The 23,275-nt window shown below is 37.7% G+C and overlaps 1 protein-coding gene across 1 annotated transcript in view; it reads left to right on the top strand.

Moving 5' to 3' along the window:
* LOC311184352 (armadillo repeat-containing protein 3-like) overlaps positions 1-22,674 on the top strand; it is a gene marked incomplete at both ends in the record, with an annotated part of 33,630 nt that extends 10,956 nt beyond the window's left edge. Inside the window, 12 exons of the mRNA XM_084254289.1 lie at positions 185-360; positions 3,747-3,941; positions 6,121-6,304; positions 10,220-10,372; positions 10,469-10,574; positions 13,993-14,242; positions 14,557-14,693; positions 15,698-15,866; positions 18,097-18,197; positions 18,851-18,952; positions 19,659-19,754; positions 22,473-22,674. Of these exons, the coding sequence (XP_084110415.1) occupies positions 185-360; positions 3,747-3,941; positions 6,121-6,304; positions 10,220-10,372; positions 10,469-10,574; positions 13,993-14,242; positions 14,557-14,693; positions 15,698-15,866; positions 18,097-18,197; positions 18,851-18,952; positions 19,659-19,754; positions 22,473-22,674 (1,871 nt within the window). The remainder of the gene's footprint in view (positions 1-184; positions 361-3,746; positions 3,942-6,120; positions 6,305-10,219; positions 10,373-10,468; positions 10,575-13,992; positions 14,243-14,556; positions 14,694-15,697; positions 15,867-18,096; positions 18,198-18,850; positions 18,953-19,658; positions 19,755-22,472) is intronic.
* Between the last annotated feature and the right edge of the window lie 601 nt (positions 22,675-23,275).

The raw sequence follows: 23,275 nt of genomic DNA, 5'->3' as shown, positions 1-23,275 counted from the left end.
TGACTATACCCAGTGCTTATATAAATAAATAAATAAATAAATCTTTAAAAAAAAAAAAATCTCTCAAACCAAGATGCACTCCAACCCAGGTATAATTTGTGGAGCTTTGGCTTTCTAAGCATGCTGTAGAGGAGTGGTTGAATGAGGACTTAGCATACTCGTGCTCTTTATTTTTGATATACAGAAGAAGTGATTATCCATGAGTTTGCTAGTCTTTGCCTAGCAAACATGTCTGCTGAGTACACCAGCAAAGTGCAAATATTTGAATGCGGTGGATTAGAGCCTCTCGTCAGACTGCTGAGCAGCCCTGACCCTGATGTGAAGAAGAATTCTATTGAGTGCATTTACAACTTGGTCCAGGTAAGAGCAAGTTCTGAGACTGTGTTTTGACAAGAGCTGATTACAGAATTTATTTTTCACATGAAAGCAGGAAAAAGCTTTTTCAAACTCACCAGTTCATTTTCAATTCTTCTTGGTATTATTCAGTAGTTATTCAGAAAAAATAATGGAAATTTAGTATATTTACTTTTCATTTTGCACATTTTATAAGTAATTGTCTCCCATGAATGGGCCTTTTTAAATCATATTTCAACTGAAAAATAATAGAATGGCTGTAAAATTAAGGACTATACTATATAAAATGTATTTCTTTTGAACAGAAAATCTGATATTTATGATTTGGCCTATTTATGGTTTGGGCAACTACATATTGATCTAGCAAGATGATGCCAGCACATGGGAGTACAGTTGACCCTTGATAATGTTGGTGTAGGGGTGCTAACTCCTCCCCAGTCAAAAATCCAAGTACTAATTTTCATTACCCCCCCAAAGTTTAGCGACTGATAGCCTACTGCTTATGGAAGCCTTACTGATAACCTAAGTATTTGATTAGCATGTATTTTGTTTTTATATGTATGGTATGATATATTCTTAATAATAAAGTAAGCTAGGGAAAAATGTTATTAAGAAAATCACAAGGAATAGAGTATTATACTGCATTGATACTCAAAGTGTATATATATATATATATATATATATATATATATATAGATTGTTTTTAAAAAATCCCTCTACAAGTGAACCTGAGCAGTTCAAAACCTGTGTTGTTCAACAGTTGAACTGAATATATATGCCTTATTCTGTGGACTAAAATTTGCTGGATTAGGGGCCTCCCTGGTGGCGCAGCAGTTGAGCGCTGGGTTGCAAAGCTGCCCACAGCCTCTGCAGCGCCGGTTCGATCCCTGGCCCCCGGTGAGGGTCCCACATGGTGCGCAGACCTCTCCTGCCGCCTGCTGCTCCCCTCAGCAGTGTACTTCGGTCCTTCTGCCTGCTCTGCTCTCCCCTCTGGCTCTGGTGAATTCTCTCACCCTCTCGCGCTTCTGACTGTACCCAGTGCTTGTATAAATAAATAAATAAATCTTTATAAAAAAAAATTAGTTGGATTAGGTTTACTTATTGGTAAAAACCCAGTGAATTGAGTATGTTGACTGGCACTCATTGCTCACAAATCCACATTGCTATCTCACTATGCTATTTTTCTTCGTAATTGAAAGAAAAACACACTCTCACACCTAACCTCCTTCTTATCCCTACCTCCCAAGTCAGAGCACACCCCCTTACACCAACAGGAGGTCAGCTCAGGGCAGCTTCTCAGCTTGTTGCTCAGGTTCCTGAACAATTCCCAAGCACATATGATAAACTCTAGATAACTGAAAATACCAGCACACCGTTTGAAATAGCTACCAGCAGACAATGAAAGGAAGGGATATTCAAGCAAAGGTGACAGAAGGCTCATTGGAAGACAGAGTATCTAGGAAATCATATAGAAAAAGACACAGGTGGACTGCATGCCAGAAAGCAGCTGAAGCATTCATTCCCGGCCCTGGCAGGTCCTCAACACGTGGCTGCACATTACCCTCACTCCTCCCTAATGGAGACCTGGAAGAAGAAACAGCTTTTTCCCCCTTCTCTGCTAACTTAAGACTTTACCTCAAGCTCACCCTCCAAGCTTGATTTCCCAAAAAATTTTGTCAAGTAGAAATGAAAAGACTTCACTATTCCTAACAGCAGAAGTATTAGGTAATAGTGTATTAATTACCCAGGACTGCTGCAACAATATTCCACAGACTGGGTGATTGGAAACAACAGGATATTTTGCCTTATTAGTTCTGGAGGCCAGAAGCCCATCAGCAGGGCCATGCTTCCTCTGTGATTCAGCATAATCCTTCCAGTGTCCTTCTAGCTTCTGGTGGTAGCTTCACTCCTTGGCATTCCTTGGATACAGCAGCAGCATTACCATCTCGCCTTCCTTTGTCTCATTTTCACCTTCTTACATACACCAGTCTTCAAAGGACACCATTAATTGTCCCCCACCCTACTCCACTATGACCGTAACTAATTATCTCTGCAATGGCCTGTTTCTAAATAAGGTCACATACAGAGATATATGAGCACTTCAGCATATGTTTTGGAGGACACTATTAGTCATAGAATGGCAGGGAGAATGGGCAAGCAAAGAATTGAATGGTATAGCAAAGAATTGAAGTTTGGGGTACACAGATTTAGGCAGAAAGCTGAAATATGTCTCCAGAAGAGGGACCCAGGGAGGTTTTTACAGAGAGAGAAGAGAGAGGTCATGGAGGATGCGGTCATGGGTGAGTTAATGGTCAGATGAAGGAGACTCAAGGTAAATGGACAGGTGGAGGGGGTCACACAGTAAAAGAAAGGAAACATTGCCTTTATCAATCCTTTCAGACAGGATATTCTCCTTATTGTTGGGATGTTGGGGGTTGGTCCAGTCCAAGGGTCATCTTGCAGTTTAAAGACAATAGCAAAACAGCTTTTCCTCAGTGGATTTCTATGGCCCTGTTTTTTTTTTTTTTTTATCAATGCCATTTATTCTCTATGGCCCTGTTTTAATATGGCTCCAGTAATATTACTTTTCACACAGGTCAATCCATGACAAACAGCGACTTTCGATTTTTATGTCAGAAGGCTGCTGACTACATAGAGGTCAATGGAAGGGTGGAAACAGGAAAGGCAAGCTTTAAATGGGGCCTTTTCTACCCTTAGTACTCTTTTACATGCTTCCATTTAAAATGTTTAGCAGCCAGAGTTTGGGACTTTTCCTGGCTTTTTGCCTTGTTTTCTCCATTGTTCACTCCACCCAAGCCCTCTCTCCCTGCCATTCACAGACACAAGATGCAGAACAACTTGTCTAGACTCTTAAGACCCCTTCATACTGTATATATCTTAAATAAAGGTCAGTGTCAGAGATAAACCTGGTATCAATTTGCATGTTCAGGGCCTGCCAATGGCACTGTGTGCATATGAGCATTTCACAAACAGTCCATTTGGATGAAGAGAATAAGGAATTGATGTCATCATTTAATCTTATCAAATACTAATTAAAACAGAATAAAACAGGCTATAGAATGTGAAAAGTATTATATTATTCATAGATTTTATTGTAATGCTGCTGATAGTAATAGGAATTTGCTGTGTAATAAACAGTAGTTGACAATGTCTACATAGTTAAAACGAATACTTTAATATTGTCATTTCAGATTTTTCTTATATTCATGAGTTATTTTGGAAGTGTCTGGAATAAAGATGGGAAAATTATATATATTATGATTATATATACTATTATTTATAATGTCTTGTTAGAAAATAGAATTTCTCCATTTTTGAGATATTATTTTGCCTTAAAAATTATTTTCTTGATCATTTGTTTCTCATGGCAGGATTTTCAGTGTCGAGCTACACTTCCAGAGCTAAATGCAATCCCTCCTATATTAGAACTCTTGAATTCAGAATATCCGATTATTCAGCTGCTGGCTCTCAAAACCTTAGGTGTTGTTACAAATGATAAGAAGTCACGAGTAATGCTAAGAGACAATCAAGGAATGGACCAACTTATTAAGATCCTAGAAAGTAAGGTATTGTGTCATTCATTCAACTCTCTATGAGGAAATGTATCTCCTAAAAGTTGCTATAAAATATAAATTGTAGAATATAACTGTGTTCTATTTAAGCATGATATTAAATATAATGGATGAATTCACTTATTGTGACATAGTTTATCAGCATGATATATAACCTCCAAACAAAAAAACTAGCAAAGTCCTATGTTATACCTGACATGATCCCACTGTCTTGTGGACACCCGAGAACACACTAATCCTTTCCCCATAAGAGAATGAAATTTCCTTAGATGATATTTACTCTTTACCTTGATATCCTATAACTTAAATACCATGCATGCTATAAAATTAACAAAAATACTATTTTGTAAAATCTGTATCTTATATTGGATAATGGTTGAGAAAGGGATAAAAGAGTTCATACACATATGAACATTCATAACCAAATTAGGAAGAAATACCCATGGCAATTACAATCCTTTTTCTACTACATCAATGTAGTTGATATTTATAATTACCTTCCTCCTATACCAATTCTGTATTTCATTTTTTCCTCAGCAAGTATTTCAACTTGTCTTGCTTCTTTAACTAGTATGATGACCCAAACTGTTTTTCCTAAAGGGTCTGCGTCATTAGTAGTCTATATTGGGTTGTTACAATTTTCCATGGACCTTAATCACAGAACTTGGTAATACAGAGACACAGGGGCCTCCCCTGGTGGCACAGGGGTTGAGTGCTGGGCTGCGAAGCTGCCCGCAGCCTCTGCAGCACCTGTTCAATCCCTGGCCACCGGGGAGGGTCCCACATGGTGCACAGACCTCTCCTGCCTCCCGCTTCTCCTCTCAGCAGTGTATTTCATCAGTCTGCCTGTTCTGTTCCCAGCTCTGCCTCTGGTGAATTCTCTCACCCTCCCGTACTTCTGCCTGTACCCAGTGCTAGTATAAATAAATAAATAAATCTTTAGGAAAAAAAAAATACAAAGACGCAGCCTAAGAAATGTCTTAAGGACTGTAGACATACCCTTCCTTATGTCTGTTGTGGAATAGTAAGTCCAATTCCTCCAGGTAGTTAGGATCAATAGCCCAACCAACACAGTAACACTTCTGCTCTTGTTAATTCAAAGGCATGAGGAATGCCAAATGACTGGGTGGCCATCTTAACTTGTAGTCCAGTGGAATTATTGTTGTCTACTGATGAAAGCATTCTTCCCTTTGAAACTAAGGCCTCTAGGCTGGCACATCATAAAGTTGTGGAGACAGGAAGCTCAAGTATTGCTAGTGGATCACTAGTGGTAATAAGGAGTGGTGCCACACCCATTTCCACTCCTTGATTCCCATACCCGTGAGCACTGGGTGGCCATGTGAGAAACAGCATATATATATATATATATATATATATATATATATATATATATATATAGAGAGAGAGAGAGAGAGAGAGAGACACTTAGGAGCACATAGGACACTTGAGAGCACACACAGCCTCCAGGATCAGGTGTTACCATCTACCTGCAATGCAACTGAGTCTTCAGAAGGCCCATCTATCAAGTCAGTTGCTTTAGAATGGTGGAAAACATGGCAAATCCAGTGAATTCTATGAGCAGCTTGGGCCTATTATTGCACTTCTTTTGCTGCAGAGTGTGTCAGAACAATGCTGTGTGGATATCGTGATGGTGGAGCATCCTCTGTGTGTTTCTCTCACTTGCAGGATTTCTACCTTAACTTTCTAACTCTTAAGGGAAGGCTGGATTTGCCACTGCTATGGGCACCTGGGAAATTTCTCAGGCAAGAAAGTCATAAACTCATAACACTTCATGCTACCAGTTGGAGCTTTTGAGGAATAGACTTTCTTTCAGCTTCTGTCTGCTTTTTCAAACAGTATTTTCTTCTGATTTTAAAATTGTTATCAGGGAAAGTTATATGAACAACTTCATTTGGCTGTCCCCACTGGAAGTTTCCAGTAATTATTTTCTACCTATAAAATATTTTGTAGTTGGGGGAAACAGAAAAGATGGGACAAATGGTTAGGGACAGTGATGTCACTTTAATAAACACAACTGCTTCCTTGGGCCTTTGTCACAACAAAATTAATTACATTATATTCTGACTGACCGCAGTCCCTCCTGTGGTAAATTTTGAGGATATAAATTTCTTTTAGTACAATTCTCTACAGTTGTGTTTGCTTTTATTATTAGGACTTAAATGACCTTCATATAGATGCGCTGTTAGTGATAGCCAACTGCCTTGATGATATGGATACTATGGCGCTGATTCAGCAGACGGGGGGTCTTAAGAAGCTCCTGACATTTGCAGAAAACTCTGCAATTCCTGATATTCAGAAGAATGCAGCAAAAGCAATCACTAAAGCAGCATATAATTGTATGTTTCATTTTATACAAACTAAGCATACATGTTCTTGATTTTGATTAGTATTAAACAGTAGATAGAGTATTTGATTGCTTTTATATGACCATTTGAGAGTAGTACTATACATATTAAGGCCAATTCATCTCAATGCTAATGTGTTAATGTAGAGATTGTTTTATCACTGATACACTAAATCCAATATGACTTAATTATAATCCTATCTTTTTAACAGTTTATTCCCAAAATAAATTTTAAGCCCTTATTTCTCTTGATCTTGGAGTTACACAGGTGGTATGTGCTGTTTGTGAGTTCTCAAATAGTTGTTTCAATAAATCCATGTTTAGAATGATATCCATAAAATCATTTCAAGTTTCAGCTGGAGTCTAGCAGTGGCAGTATAAAAAATAGGCACATGCTATATACATAATACAATTTTTATTTCAATGGCAAGCTATGTTGACATAAATTTGTAAAATGTGAGATTAATTAAATTACAGGCACTGATGATGAAATTATAGCCTTAATTTATGTATTTTATTTAATAAAAGATGTGATTTTATTTTTCCTCTTCTACATTAACTCCTTTTATGAATAATGACAGATTTGACTAGTTTATATTATTTATATTCGAATCATATATACTACATCTGTATACTATATTATATTATAGGAAAACATATCCCTTATCCCTTGCAATCCATACTGGAGTAACAAAGTGTTTCTGTATTGGAAGTAAGTTATCATGAAGTTTTAAAATGATTTTCCAAGGAAAACTCCATTCAGAAGTAGGGTTTTCAGATACATTGCACCTTATACTATTAAGGTCAATGTAACTATCACCATTCATTCACAACCGTTTCTCTTTATTTCCTGTCATGAGAAATTTTTGTTGTCTTGATAATGCATTGTTACTACATGTCAAAAACACAGTGGGAACAAACATGTAATACACATTTTTAAAATTTTCATTTTTGAATAAATTTTAATACTTATCCCCACCATGAAAATTCCAAATTAGAGTGCCTTTGACACTGAAAGAAGCAAGGTATTAATTACCATGTTGCCATGAGGTTTATGATCTGGCATTAACATCCTAGCAGGAGCAAAGGTAGTACAATAGCAACTTCCTAGAATGAATGAAGAGAAGCATCACTGAATGCAGATTTATTTTCAGTTATAAAACCTCATGCTTTTTTTTTTATTTTAGTGATACTGATGAAATGTTATTTTTAGAGGATATTACTCTCTTAGTAATATAATTACCTTTCCATCTTTATTACCTGCATAATTAAAACATAAATACTTTATTTCTTGGTATAGAAGATCAGTGAAGGTACTTGGTTAATATGTTAATTCATCTTTTAAATCTATTATAACTACTCAGCAGTCAGCTCTTTTGAGATTTGGTGAACACTGCTGGATTTTGAGAACACACCCAGCAGTGTTGAGAAACTAATTGCCTAAAGTATTTAAATCATTTTAAAAAATCTTCCCAATAATTTCATATATAATGTTTTTTGAATTTAGCTATTACATACTCCAAAGTCAGCCCATTCAAATTAATTCTTTTGGTCAGTTTTCCTGATTAGATTCCATACGCAGAGTGTTCTGTTTAGGAAAAGTTGTTTTAGAGCCATAAGGGAACTCATTTCTAATTTTAAAGATTTTAGGTCAGCAATTCTTGAAGAGGTTCAGTTCTTACTTATGGAGGGAAAGCTAATAAGGATGACATATATTGCAAGACATTTTAGGAGCCACATACTTACGATTTAAATATGAATCCTAGCATTTTCATGGAAGTTATACCCTGCCTGAATTCCTATTTTAAATGAAAGGAGCAAGCGATTAAAATTATGGGATTACAGGACATGGTTCATATTGGTTTAAGACGAATGAGCAGAAGTGTGAGTAACTTAGCCTGTGTTAGTCATGACCAGATTGCTTGGCATCCATCTACATATCAGATGAACAAAGGCCAATAGCATTTGCAAATTGTCTGAATGTGCTACTGCTTCTGTGAAAAAGCAATTTTTTAAAAACATTGTTAACACAGAAATCAGATGTTAACTTTGAAATGGAAACCTAGTTGCAATAATTCCTAAAAATATTGTAGGGAAAAAAACAAGTTGACTAAAAATATGTATCAGTGAATTATTTTCACATGAAGATGTTGTAATCTAAATTAGTATCAGTTTTTTTTTGCGGATATTTTAATTCTAGCATAATATTCTTATACCTCAATATCCTAAGAGCATATATCACCCACTTTTCTATTTTAATCATGTAAATTGACTTTATAAAGGTTAATTAGTGGAAAAATCAGACCTAGAGAAAGTTTTTTCAATGATAAATAAGGAATTATGTGTAAGCTGTTTCATTTTAGAGTAGTCTTTGTCACCTCTTATGACTTTAAAATGAATTTTGCCTTAACATTTTTGTTGTGCATTTTTTAAAAATCTTAGTAATTCATATGTAGTTAACTTTAGAATACTATACAAAAACATTTTTTTTTAAAGATTTATTTATTTATACAAGCTGGGTACAGTCAGAATCGCGGGAGGGTGAGAGTACTCACCAGAGCCAGAGCGGAGAACAGAACAGGCAGACTGACGAAATACCTGCTGAGGGGAGCAGCGGGCAAGACAGGAGAGGTCTGTCGCTCCATGTGGGACCCTCGCCGGCAGCCAGGCATTGAACTGGCGCTGCAGAGGCTGCAGGCAGCTTCGCAACCCAGCACTCAAACGCTGCGCCACCAGGGGAGGCCCTACACAAAATTTTTTGATCTAGTTTAATGTGATTTTTGCTTTAGTGTAGGTTATCAGTAAGGTTGTTTTTTATTTAAAAAAATCAAATCAAATCAAAAGACAAATATTTAGAAAAAAAAAAAGAACACTAAAAGTATTTTGGGTCTCCATTTAGTGTTTTAGATTATGTTCTTAGATTCCTAATTTTGTTTTCAGATAAAGAATATTGGGCCTCCCCGGTGGCGCAGCGGTTGAGCGCTGGGTTGCGAAGCTGCCCGCGGCCTCTGCGGTGCCGGTTCGATCCCCGGCTGCTCCCCGGCCACCGGAGGAGGGTCCCACATGGCGCGCAGACCTCTCCTGCCGCCCGCTGCTCCCCTCAGCAGTGTACCTCGGTCCTTCTGCCTGCTCTGCTGCCCGCTCTGGCTCTGGTGAATTCTCTCACCCTCCCGCGCTTCTGACTGTACCCAGTGCATGTATAAACAAAAAAACAAACAAACAAACAAATAAATAAATAAATAAAAGAATATTATGCTAATGTATGTTTAGATTATGTTTATGGTAATTTATCATGTAAAATTATTTTAACTTTTGCTCTGTCAGCATGCAGTATAACATAAAAGATGATTATGATTTCTTTGATATAACATTATAAATTCCTTAAACTCAGAAGTATACTCTATTACTTGTTTTTACTTTCTCCTCTTCTCTTGAGCATCTAGCTCAAGTACATTTAGTAGCTCTTCAAATGCTGGGTTTTGTATTTAAAGTAAACATCAAATAAACATGTTGATATCTTTTGTGAGAAAATGGCATGTGTGAACACAACACCATGCAGTAAACATGACTGAATTAAGTTCTTGCTAAACCTGAATCTTTCCTCTTTCCTACCATATTTTCTTTGCCATAGCATTGGTATCATATATAGGAATAAGAAAAAAAGCAGTATGCATGATTTGTTTTGAATAATTGCTTTGCTCTAAAAGTAAAATATCTTGTTTAGTTTATTCTTTGTGACTAAGCAAAAAGCTAGTTTGAATTCCCATATTTTGGTTGAGGAAGTAGGTATACTTGTATAATTCTGACAGGCAAGATTTCTACCACTGAACCACCCATGCACTTGCATAATTCTGATAAGTAGGTATATATCAACATTCTGATATTTTTCCCTTTTGGTTTATGAAAGCTGAAAATAGAAAATTTTTTCATGAACAAGAGGTTGAAAAGTGCCTTATAACCCTTTTGGGTTCTGAAAACGATGGAACTAAAATTGCTGCTTCCCAAGCAATTTCAGCAATGTGTGAGAATAAGGACAGCAAAAAATTTTTCAATACCCAGGGTAAGCAAACTGAAAAACCCTATTTTGAACATTTTTAAGTTACCATTTTCTTGTTTACATGGATGTTTATAAAGTCACCTTTAATTTTTTCCAAAGGGATTCCACAGCTAATTCAGTTGCTGAAAAGTGACAACGAAGAGGTCGGAGAAGCTGCAGCTCTTGCCCTGGCTAACCTGACCACCTGCAACCCTGCTAATGCAAAGTAAGTGCCAAGACTCACTCAGTGCTGACTTGCTATGGGTTGTCCCACAGACCAACAGACCAAGATGCTCTCATTTCAGTATCTTGGCTTTCAAGGCACTTAAAATTTTCTTTCACAAGTCTTAGTTGGACTATTGCTCAGGAAGCCTTATGAAAAGTGTTATCCGAAGTGTACTCCAAAGATATTACAACATTTGACTGTTTCTGGACTTGTTGGGAAAATGTGTGAGCCATTTGATTCAGATAACAGGCTCATCCTGTGGAATTTTCTAGAACAATTACAACTGGCTAATGTAGGAAATATTACAGATAACATTATGTAAACATCTACTAAATTTAGGGGGGAAGTCCATTTTAAAAGGACATAAACATTAGGTAAAACTAGAAACATTTAAAAATTCATTTTAAAACATTGTGAGCAGTAAAGATGAAAGAAAGTTTTGAAAGAAATATGTTCTGTATTCCAAGTACTGTGGTATGTGGATTGCATTTATTCAAATATGTAATTATCAAGACTATCTGTCAACAGATGAGAAAACTGAGGCTTTGTAAGGGTATCACATTTTTCTGGGCACACATATTAATCAAAATCACTGAACTGGACATTAAACCCAGGTCTGTTGGACTCCAGACTCTGTGTTCTTTCCACAATAGATTACTTTATAAAACAAGAATTTTTTGAAGACAACTCTCGTAAATAAAATAATTATTTGCCCTTTGTATATTTGGTACATTTATTAGAGACAGAACCAATAGGATATTGTTTAAAAACCAAATTAAACTGGATAAAATTTAAAGATCATATTGGCTTTTTTTCAATTATTCATGAATCTGACAATATCCAACCTAGCGGACCGAAAGGGGCTTCCAGGAACTGTACAAAATGAAAGATTTATAGACAAAAGGGAACAGGAACAAAGAAGTTATGCTAGAAAAAAGTGAGCTGTGGCAAGGTCACTGTCCTTCAGGGGAAGACAGGGGTCTCTCAGGAAGATCACCTCATTGGTGTCAACCTGGTGATTCCGATAGTCTGGATTATGATTCCATTTCAGGGAGATATCAAAATTTTAATTAAGTTAATTCTATCATAGAATTAGTGACATAGGGCTTAGATAAGTGACTTCATTTTTGGCCTTTCTTGATTATGTAAGAAGATAACAACCCCTTTTTTTCCCTGATAAGTCTCATGTATAGTCTTGATATGTGAAGTTTCTAAGTATTTGAGTTATGGAAAAGTAAATTGTATTTTAAAAAATAATTCAAAAAACAAATCCTTTACTTGCAAATACCCAGTATAGCAGGGTAATATAATAAAAATAAAGTAGATCATAAAATATTCCAGAAATGAAGGTCAACTTCTAGTAGTATTTTGCCAAACACTTTTGGTCTTGCCTAACCTCACTACATGGACACTATGTGGAGCTTTCTTCTCCCCCAGACAGCCTGAGGCCCCCAGACAGCCTGAGGCTCATTCCCTCATCCCCTTCAGGTATGTGCTGTTAGAGCGCCAGCACGACTAAGACTGTGGTGTTTACAGCAACCCCCACCACACACACACATCTCTGTCCTCCTTCCCTGCTGCCCTTTTTTTCATAGCGCTTACTGTTTTCTAGCATATTATGTAACTCAGTTGTTATATTCATTCTTTTCTGTCCCCAACTCCTCAGACCAGCACCATGAGGGAGCATTTTTGTCTGTTAAATTCACCCATAAATCCAAGGCATGTAGAATAGTGCCCATTCCATGAGAGGAATTCAGGGGTGGTGGGGAGGGGACAAGCATTACAACAAAAACATAACCAGAAACACTGGGTGGGGGAAGAGGGCACCAGAGTCAGTTCCCTGCTACACTCCCAGTCGAATAATCTAGGGTAACCCACAGGGACTCTGAAACTGGAGGATCACATGACTTGAGGTAATATTGGAGTACCTAATGGACATTGGAGTCCAATGTTAACCATGACAGGAGAAACACTGAGAAAATTCAACTCTTGTCAACAAAAGGTGGGTGGAGAGAAGTGCCTGGAGACTGCAGCCAGGTGGGAGCTTGCAATGCACCCCTGTGCTCTAGCATTTGACGGGAAGCTCTGGGTGGGGAGGAACTGCTGATTAGTGTGGAGGTACACACTTAACTGCAGAAGGTTCCTGTTGAGATGACCCAGGCAGGCTGGATCCCAAGGAAAGAAGATAGAGTGGAGCAGAGCTGCCCCTTCCCAGCCCCTAGAAACTCAGAACATCATGCAAAGCAGGATAAATCATAAACCTCTAATATGTGAAGACTGAGCACAATACTAAATGGAATTGGGTTAATAAGGAAATCGAAGCCAATTGAAATATACCTTGAGATAAATACAAATGAAAATTGGGACACAACCAACCACTACTTATGAGACAGAGCAAAATCAATACTAAGAGGGAAGTATAGAGCAATACAAGCCCACATCAAGAAAAAAAAAAAGAGCTCAAATAAATAATCTCATCTCAAGGAGCTAGAAAAAGTTGAACAAATGAAACCAAAATCCAGTATAGTGGAGCAAATAATAAAAATTAGAGCAGAAGTAAATGAAATAGAAATCATACATATAGAGAGAGACAGACAGATTGTATAGGGTTTGGCATTATCTGCAGTTTCAGGCATCCACTGGGGGATCTTGAATCATATCCTTTGCAGAGTAGAGGGGGGGACGGCTATACATAGGAGACTGCCTCGGTGTAACTGTCTACCCCACCTCTGCTACCCTCAGCAAGGACTGTGCCTTTGTCTCCATACCTGAAAAATGGATCTGACAATTTTTCCTAGCCCATAGGACCAAGGGATTAAGCATAAGTCCATTTCCAGTATTTAGTTCCAGTACTGGCCCACATAGGCCAGCTACCACCATCATCTGCTCATACTCAGGGAGCCACAGGTAGAGATTTTCTTTGACCCTGTCTCTATTTCTTCTATCATGTGAAATTATGGCCCTACTTTCCAGTTGGCAAGGGAGTATGAAATTCTCATTTTCAGGCCATCTTTCAGCTAGACAGTCAAATTGCAGTGCCTATAGAAGTAGAATTGGAGCACTAGCCTCAGGATACAATTGACAACCTAATTTGAAAAAGAGTAAGATGGGCTAAAAAATTTTAAATTTAGTTCTCTTGCACACGCATTCTATTTAAAATTTTTTCTACAGTATATATTAATAGTTGTCTTTTAATAGAATTTTCTAGTTTTGTAAGTATCATTGATTTCACAAAAGAACAGTCATATTAGGGCTTCTATGAAGAAAATACATTTTTCTATAAATGTCTCTCATAACTGAAATTCTGGGTCCATCACATTGTGTATTAATTTATTTCTAAAATTAATTTATGCACTCATTTCTTTATAAACTTTGTCATATGCACCAAGATAGTTTCACTTCTCCTTTGTGTGCCCAGTGCTGTTGCAGAAGCTGATGGAATTGGCCCATTAATAAACATCCTAGCCAGCGAACGAGATGGAGCCATCACCAACGCGGCCACCGCCTTAACCAACATGGCCACGCAGGAGCCTCTGCGCGTGCACATGCAGACCCAGGGGATCATGCAGGCCCTCCTCGGCCCTCTGCATTCCGCCAACACCGTCGTGCAGAGCAAGGCGGCTCTGGCTGTCGCTGCCACAGCCTGCGACTTTGAGGCCCGGACAGAGGTGAGAGTTCTAGGCACATGGATTCTCTCATGTTCCCAGGCCACGCTTATGGGTGGACCACTTAGAAACAGTTTCAAGTGTTTGAACCAACCCGTCTTTTAAGTTTTTGAAGATTGGTGCAGCCTTTTACAAGACCAACTGGTGTTATCTTGCAAACAAGCACCTACCCTGTAACCCTGCAATCCAGCAAGTCTCTTGCCGCTGTGTCTTTTTTCTCCATAGAAAAACCTTTTACGATCAAATAATGATAGTTTAAAGCACAAAGGTTTACATTCTGTACTCTTAATGCATCGCATTTTGGTGTCTACTTTCAGTTAAGAAATTTAGGGGGACTGCAACCCCTGGTAGAGCTCCTGCACTCTAATAATAATGAAGTCCGAAGGCACGCCAGTTGGGCTGTGATGGTCTGCGCAGGCGATGAATTGACAGCCACTGAATTTTTCCAGCTTGGGTGAGTGGGTGCTGTGTCAAGTTGCAGAATCAGATGAAGAAAAGCCAATCAAGCATCAGGTGCTTCAAGCACAAGGAATTTCAAAACGGGTCAGCACCCGCTTTTGGGCTGTGTCACAGCACAGGTCTTCCCTCTAGGGACTGCCTAGGAGGCATGGAGTCCACCCTTTTCTCCCTCCCTCAGAGCTAAGCCACCACCTTTACAGAATCATCTTCAACATTTCCTTTTACACTTTTTTTTTAGCTTCAAAACATTAGAAAAAATTTTGTTCAAAAATTGTTATTAAAAATATTGAAGTAACCTGGTTTATAATATTCTATATGTTCACTGTACAGCATTACAATTCCACATCTGTACATAGGATGTTATGTTCACCACCCAAAAACCAATTTCCATCCTCCAGCACACAGTTAACCATTTTTAGCTGCTTTACCCACCCCTTCACATTTTCCATCTTGATTAATGCTTCTCTTTCACTTTCCTCTGCTATTGCTAAACACAATCCTCTTTAAAATGGATGCTCCATGACTACCATCTCCAATTTTCTCCTTCCCCCCCCAAATATTTTCATCAGAATTACTCATTTAACTTTCTCCCGAATTCCTTCTCATTCTCAACAGGAGATGAGTAGTTGAATTAGCAGGCCAACAAATATGGTTTCCGTACACAGGTTTACTCTATTTCTAACCATTTTTATTCTTTATATTATTATCATTTTAAGAACTGAAAAAGTTGGAATCTAAAACTATTTCTGCTTTAAATGAAGAATTTTTTTTTTCTCTGAAAACTAGTATAACTTACTATATGGCACTTGTCTTCCCCAAATTGAATGATGATTTGATTTCATGATTCTGTCAATATGAGTTTATCTAAAAGATTCAGAGATCACTTGTAGACTTACCATCTCAGTCCTTCACTGAGAATTTTAGCTGGGTATATAAATGAGAATTCAATGTTGGGGTTGCTTGTATAAAGCGAATAATGCTGTTTGCTTTTATTGACAGGGCTTTAGATATCCTTGAAGAAATTAATCTTTCAGTAACTCGAAAAAATAAATTCAGTGAAGCAGCTTATAACAAATTGCTCAACAACAACCTGTCCCTGAAATATAGCCAGATGGGCTATTTGTCATCAAGTAATATAATTAGTGATGGATTTTATGATTATGGTCGGGTAAGTGGCAGCACCAAATTATATTTCAGTGTGTATGATAATAATTACTTCTTTTATCATGATGCCATTACATTGCAACTTTATAACCAGCTAACATAATTTATATTTTATAGACAGAAACCTGGGAATCAGAACATCCTTCATGTTGTCTGGCTATAACGTTTTGCTTTTGTGTACAATTTAAACTACAATCTGTATTTATAATTAAGTCATCTTGCTAATGCTAATCTTAAGTGTCAGATAAAAAAGAAGAAGCATTTTCACTGTTAGTGTTCTCTTTCTTCTAGGTTTCAATTTTAGTGACAATAGAAGCATAAAGTTTTCATTTTATTAGCCATAGTCTGATTGAAAATAACCAAATCATAAAAGAGTAATTACAAGCAAAACATGTTAATGCTGGATGAAGTTGTCTTTATCTTTAAAAACAACTGTACAAAAAATAGTTATAAATATATGCTGAAGGACACGGTATAGAAAGATACACTATATAACAATAAAGCATGAATGGGAGGATAAAAAAGTAAATAAACAAATCACAATACTTGATTTTAAAATGTAATGTAAAAGAATATTATTTATGTAATCAAATTTTTAATTATGAATTTTAAAAAATGTATTGTAATTCAGTATTAACCTCAAGAGAAATTGGAAGCTAAAATTTAGAATCTTGAGAACATTTTCACATTACTGCTAAGACTGTATTCTACTTTTTCTGGAAACCAAAAACAGGAGAATGAGAAAAAATTTAAAAACCCACCAGTCCCATTTTAGGCAAAAACACTGTCTCCAAGAAAATTTAAGAGTTCAAAAGGATCCTCAGATCTGGGGGAAGCTATGCAAGAGGAAGAATGAAAAGGAAAAAATAAAGCAGAAGGGAACAAGGAATGGAATGGTGATATTCCATCAACCTACAATTGATTCTTAAACAACATGGCAGTAAGATATGCTCACTGCTTAGTCAGAACTCCAGGCATAACTTAGTCAATCCTCTGTGTTTGTGGGTTATGGATGGGTTTATTTAACCAATCATTATTGGTGCTGAAAAATTTCATGAATACCAAGCCCCAAATGTACAATTCACAGCTAGAGAACAAAATCTGTCTGGACCTTGCTGTTCATACCTGTATTGTTCAATGAAAAATCTACTTCCTGATGTGATGGGTAAACTCAGAGGTGCTGTTTGTCAGGACCTGTGCAAGTACGGTGAGCAAGGCTGTCAAGAAAAGCCCTCTGAGAACAATTTGTTTAAAACAATCAGAGGAAACCAGACTATGAAAGAATTACATAGCTAAGCTGTATTTGTAGGAAAAACTTGATCATGGTGAAAGGATTAGAGATAGTTTGAATGATTAAAACAGCTGTGTTACTGAACCAGGGCTCACTGCTTGATATGCATAAAAGCTAATGCTATGGCACCATTTTTGGGGAAAAAAAAAGTTTTATTGCCAAGTCCATTGGCAAGAGGGTAAGAGTAAACCCTTACCCTCTGAGCAAAAACCTAGAGGAAGTGAGATACGTAGGCAGGGGGAAGAACCCTGTAAAAGAGGGAACCACTAGTTCAGAAGACATAAGATATAAACATGGTTGAACTATTGAATGCACAACAAATTCAGTGTACAGAGAGCTCAATAAACCAAAGGATAGAAGAGTAGAGATTCTATCAGAGAAGGTGGGTGAAATCAGATCATGTAAGTTTTGTAGAACATTGGAAGGATTTTGGCCTTTACTCTGAATGAAGTTGGAAACTATGGCAGAATGTCATCATCTATATTACTTTAAAAGTATCGGGACAAGTATCTTAGATGAAAGAGGGCTGCTCTTAATTGTAACTTCACTGGAAAAAGACCTCAGAATGCACTCTGGTCTAACCCTGTTCATCAGGTACAGGATGTTGCCTAGATGTATATAGATGGGTTTGAAAACTAAACTGTTTTCATGTGTCAAGCTGGTAATTGTATGAAACAGATGAGTATCAGCAATAGAGGTTGTGGGAAAGTGGAGGAATATATCCTGCCCAAAGGCAAGAGTTCCACACATTTCAGGCTCTTATTCTGTGTGCGTGTGCGTGTGCGTGTGTCAGAGAAAGAGAGAGAGAGAGAGAGAGAGAGAGAGAGAGAGAGAAAGAAAGAAACTTAAACAACACAAACAGTTGAAAACATACGCTGTCAATATTTATTTTTTAAAATATGCCCATGCAGATATTACTTATAAGTCCTTAAATTATCTACAGATAAATCGTGGCACCAAACTTTTGCCTTTGAAGGAACTCTGCTTGCAAGAACCAAGTGGTCTGCGTGCTATACTCTTAATTAACAGTAAACCTTCTGATGTGTGAGTCTTTGGAGGGAAGAGGGATGCAGGGAAGCTCGTAATTTTTTGTTTGTCCATCATCACGTGAAAAAAGATACCAGCATGGTATCTCCTTTTCCCTGAATATAGCACTACCATGAAAGTAAACACTGGTCTGTAAACCCATAGCCTGCCATGGTAGAGACTATAGCATAACTGCCACCATGATTTTTCTTTTGACCCCATGTTACCAGTCAATTTCATATGTATTTCTGCAGTCAAGGCATCTTAACCCCTGGTAACATGATGTAAATGAAGAAAGTATAGATTGGAGCAAACTAAGGTGAATCATGTTTGCAAGTCTCCAGAACTATGCAGGTGTACAACTACTATTCAGTGTTTTTTCTTAATATAATATGAAATAGTTGAGCTAACAACAAAACAATGGTCACATATATCATTATATCTGCATAATATCCTTATGACATGTTTTATAAAAAATATTTCTTTTTTTTAAGCTCATAAAGAGCTATATAATATTCTTTGGGTCTTGTCATAACCACTCTTTTATACTTTCTAAATAAGTTATTATTATAAATAAGCTCAAAACATGATTTTAAAAGAATGTATTTTAGGTCAGAGCCAATACTGACGAATTATTCTAATCAAACAATTTCAAATATGTAAAATTCTAGTTCTCCACCTCCACCTAGTGAAGACAAATCATCAGACATTGGTGATGGACGACGTATTTCTTCTTCATCTTCTTTAAGGAGAACAAGTAGAGAAAAGGCCATGTAAGAGAATGATAATATGTCTATACTCAAATATTTCTTAAATTTTGGAGTAAAATAGATTTTAGATTTTGACAACTTAATTCTTTTTTAAAAAAAAAAAAGATTTATTTATTTATGCAGACAAGAACCGGGGTATAGGCCAGAGGTATGGGGGGGGGGATAGGATTCACCAGAGACAGAGTGGGGAGCAGAACAGGCAGACTGACTGAAATATACGTCTGAGGGGAGCAGCGGGCAAGGCAGGAGAGGTCTGCTGTGCCATGTTGGTCAGCTCCCTGACTGGGGATCGGACTCATGCTGCAGTGGCTGCGGGTAGCTTCATAGGTTGCGTCTTAACCCCTTGCACCACCAGGAAGGCCCCAACTTAATTCTTATTCTTCTAATAGTAATATAATTTCATAAATGCATTTAAAATCACTATGGAAAAACCTTTGAAACGGGAGTCAGAAAACCTAGCTTCACATTCTGTCTGCTGTGAACCTACAGTGAGACCCTGACAACAGCACCTAGTGTCCAGGAGCAGGCTTGGTATCCTCATCTGTAGATGGACTCCTGCCTGGAGCTCTGCTTCATAATGGTGAAAGGAATCAAAGCATATAAAGAAATTGTAAATGCATTGTAGATTATTAAATGACTTGTAAATGTTACACACTGTTATTTTTCATAATTGGTTGTATTTTCTTTTTCAAATGATAAGAAAAAGTAGTGCTGGATTTGGATCTCCCACAGAAGAGAAATCAGAACCTACTTCTGGACGAAATACAGCTCTTAGCAAAAGTGCCATCAAAGAAAGAGGATTAAGGTAAGAAATGTATTATTATAGTCTTCCTAATATAATCACATTAAGTTTTAGTTATGCAATAAAGTTGGTGAAAGGATGGTTAGCTTTTAAATAGGAAGATTTCCTTATGGTATCAGTATGTTGAACCAGGCAGGACTCACAAGATATAATTTAAAAGTAACTTTGTTTTGTTTCTCCCTGTCTCTCTAAACTTGAGGGAATTTCTTTTTTTAATGATTTATTTATGCATACAAGAACTGGGGTACAGGCCAGAGGTGTGGGGGATGAGAGGATTCACTAGAGACAGAGTAGGGAACAGAACAGGTGGACTGACTGAAATACACTGTTGAGGGGAGCATCAGGCAAGACAGGAGAGGTCTGCTGCGCCATGTGGGTCACCTCCCTGGCCATGGATCGAACCCATGCTGCAGTGACTGTGGACTGCTTCATAGTGCTGCATCTTAATCCCTTGGGCCACCAGGGAGGCCCCCTGGAGGGAATTTCTTATCTTGCCTTTGGGTGAGAACTCAGGTCACTGCCATCTCTATAAAATCCTAGAGTCACTTTAATTTAAAAACAGACTACAGAAACTGTAGTCTCAAGTCAGTCATTTTAAAGTCAGTAATGAACTTGAACTTGTCCTTCCCCATAGAGCTGAGCAGCACACACTGGAAGGCCTTCTGTTTCCTCACCCACTACTAGACTTACTCACTGAATCTCCCTTCAGGAAGCAGCCAGAGGGAGAAAAGGGGATGATCACAGACAAAAAATCCTTACTTGATTAGAACAATTATATGGTTTTATGCTTTTTAGGCCTGACATAAATATTCTTTCTACATCTGAATATCTTCTATGTTATCTTTTCACTCCCTTATCAGTATCTTTTTCAGAGCAAGCTTTTATCACATTTTTCTTTGATGAATTGTTTTTTTTTTTGGCCATGTCTGAAAATTCTGTCTAGTCACATATTAAGAATTTCTCCTACATTTTCTTCTAGAAATCGGATATTTCTAGGAGTTTTTTATTTATTTATTTTTAAAGATTTATTTATTTATACAAGTACTGGGTACAGTCAGAAGTGCGGGAGGCTGAGAGAATTCAGAACAGGCAGACTGACGAAATACACTGCTGAGGGGAGCAGCAGGCATGATCTGTCATACCATGTGGGACCTTCGCAGGCGGCCAAGAATCGAACTGGCGCTGCAGAGGCTGCAGGCAGCTTCACAGCCCAGCGCTCAACCGCTGCGCCACCAGGAGAGGCCCTATTTCTAGGTTTTAAAGTACTAAGATGTATCATCAATTTTTTTCAATCCCCATACACATTGACAAAATGAGATGAACTGACAAAAATTGTATATATTTAGAAGTAAAAATTGATGATTTGACATACATATACATTGTAAAAGGAACTGGATGGGGATCCTAGGAATAAAGGAACAAAACAGAAGCAGGATGTCTTCTATGCCCTGCCAACCCCACAGAAAACCTGCTGCCTTCCCTAGCAAAGGAAGAAATATAGGTTGTCTTTTTGACATTAGACGATAACAGAGCCAGGGACAAGGGGATTAATTGCATCCCCCCTAACAATAAGTTGCTAGATTAAGTGAACATATTTCCTGCTAGGCCAGACACTCCTCTCCCTCCCTTATCCCAACCCCATTCCAGCCAAGAGCTACTCTGGCATTTAGGTGGCATAACAAGAGAAAACTAGACACTACAAGTTGTCCCCATGGGCTTTAGACTCACTGCATTTACCTAGATACCCAGCGGTAGGGTACAATACCAGGGGACCTTGCCCTAAGTGCCCAGCCTGAAACCTCCATGCATCTTTCACAGGCTGGGGGGATTCTATCAGAACAAGCTCTGACTTGGAAAGTCTCTTGGACTCTATAAACCTAATGCCCAATGCGACTGTATTTTGAGAATGGTATCTTTGGGAAGTGATTAGGACATGAGGGTAGAGCTCTCATAAGTGGAAATAAGTCCTTATAAAAGAGATCCCTGGAAGCACACAAAAGACTGACTACGTATGAAACAAGATGATGATCCCTACCAGACACTGACTCTAATAGCCCCCTGATGGAAATGCTAACCTCTAGAAATGTGAGGAATAAGTCTGTGTTGTTCACACACCACCCAGTTAAGGAAGTTTGTTTTAGCAGCTGTAAAACACTAAGATATCGACCAAAATTAAGCTGAAAATTAAGCTACCTTTGGATCTATAATCCACAAAAGTAAAACCTGCAGGCTGAACATAAACAGAGTGACTGCTTATTAAGATAAGTAAACATACCCAGAGTTTCCTACCATAATAGATAACATGTCCAGGATACTATCTAAAAATCAGCCCTTATAGCATGAACAAGGTAAATCACAACATAAATGAAAATGGACAATCAGTTCATGTAAACACAGATAAACTGAATGTTGGAATTATCTGAGAAGAATTTTAAGGCTGTCATCACAACATGATTCAGCAATCAAATACAAATTAAATTGAAATAACTGAAAAAGTAACAAAAATCACTTAGAAAGACACAAGTTAAAAAAGGAACAAATAATTATAGAATTGAAAATACAGAAACAAATCTCACTGTAGATTTTTAGAGATTTAGAGTGGAAATGATTAAGTAGATTGGAGATGATAAAGGATAAAATTAGTGAATATGAAGAAAGTTTGAGTTAAAAGCACAATTAGTATTTATTTTGTGATTTGATTGCTGCTATTTATTCTTGAAGAAAAGGCAAAGGAAAAAAAGAAGAAAAACTGAAAGAGGATGAAGAAGGTACAACAGTCCCCAAAATTACTGGAGAAGGAAGCCCTGTAAAAGAATGGCAGCCTCCCTGTGACCCTGACTTCTGTGTTTATGTGCATGAAGTGACCAAGTCAATACTTCCCATAACCAATGTTAAGGAACAGGTTGAGACTCTTGCAAAGTAAGTTGTCTGCAAGTGCATATACATTTTAATTTTTGAAAATGTTCTTTTAGTGGTTTGTAATTTTTAGCAAATTTTCAGATAACTACACTGTAACAAACTTTATACCACTTCCATCTGACTCTGAAGCAGAAATATAATACATTGAAAAAAATTCTCAATTTGTCTTTTAGATGCCACTAAGAAGAGGCTGAGAACTTTCCATGATAGGTGTAAGGGGTTAGGAATCACTAGAAATGGATGATAGCTTCATGACACACTGATGGGGGTAGGGGGAGCCGCTGCTGCATGGTGTAACAGCTGCCATCTCTGTGGGGGCTTGTACTACTGCAAATAGCAGTGGGTTCCTGTCAACAACCTGGATGTGACAGCTGCAAGAAACAGCCACTAGATTGTTGACTTCTCAGTCAGAAGTGGGACAGAACATTTTTGGCTATTGAAGTTTTCCTGATGTCCTTGAGGAGTGATGACTCACCCGAGCTCTCATTCAGCTCATTTCACCATGAGTCAAATTTCCTCAGGCTTTGTTCCTGCCAGAAACACTTTCCATCATTTCCAAATAATCACTGTATTTTACCCTGACCCCACACCAGGCGAGAGAGACA

The sequence above is a fragment of the Talpa europaea genome (genome assembly GCF_964194135.1).
Source record: "Talpa europaea genome assembly, chromosome: 14".
NCBI lineage: Eukaryota > Metazoa > Chordata > Mammalia > Eulipotyphla > Talpidae > Talpa > Talpa europaea.
The sequence above is the reverse complement of the archived record's forward strand: the minus strand, read 5'-3'. Positions and strand labels throughout refer to the sequence as shown.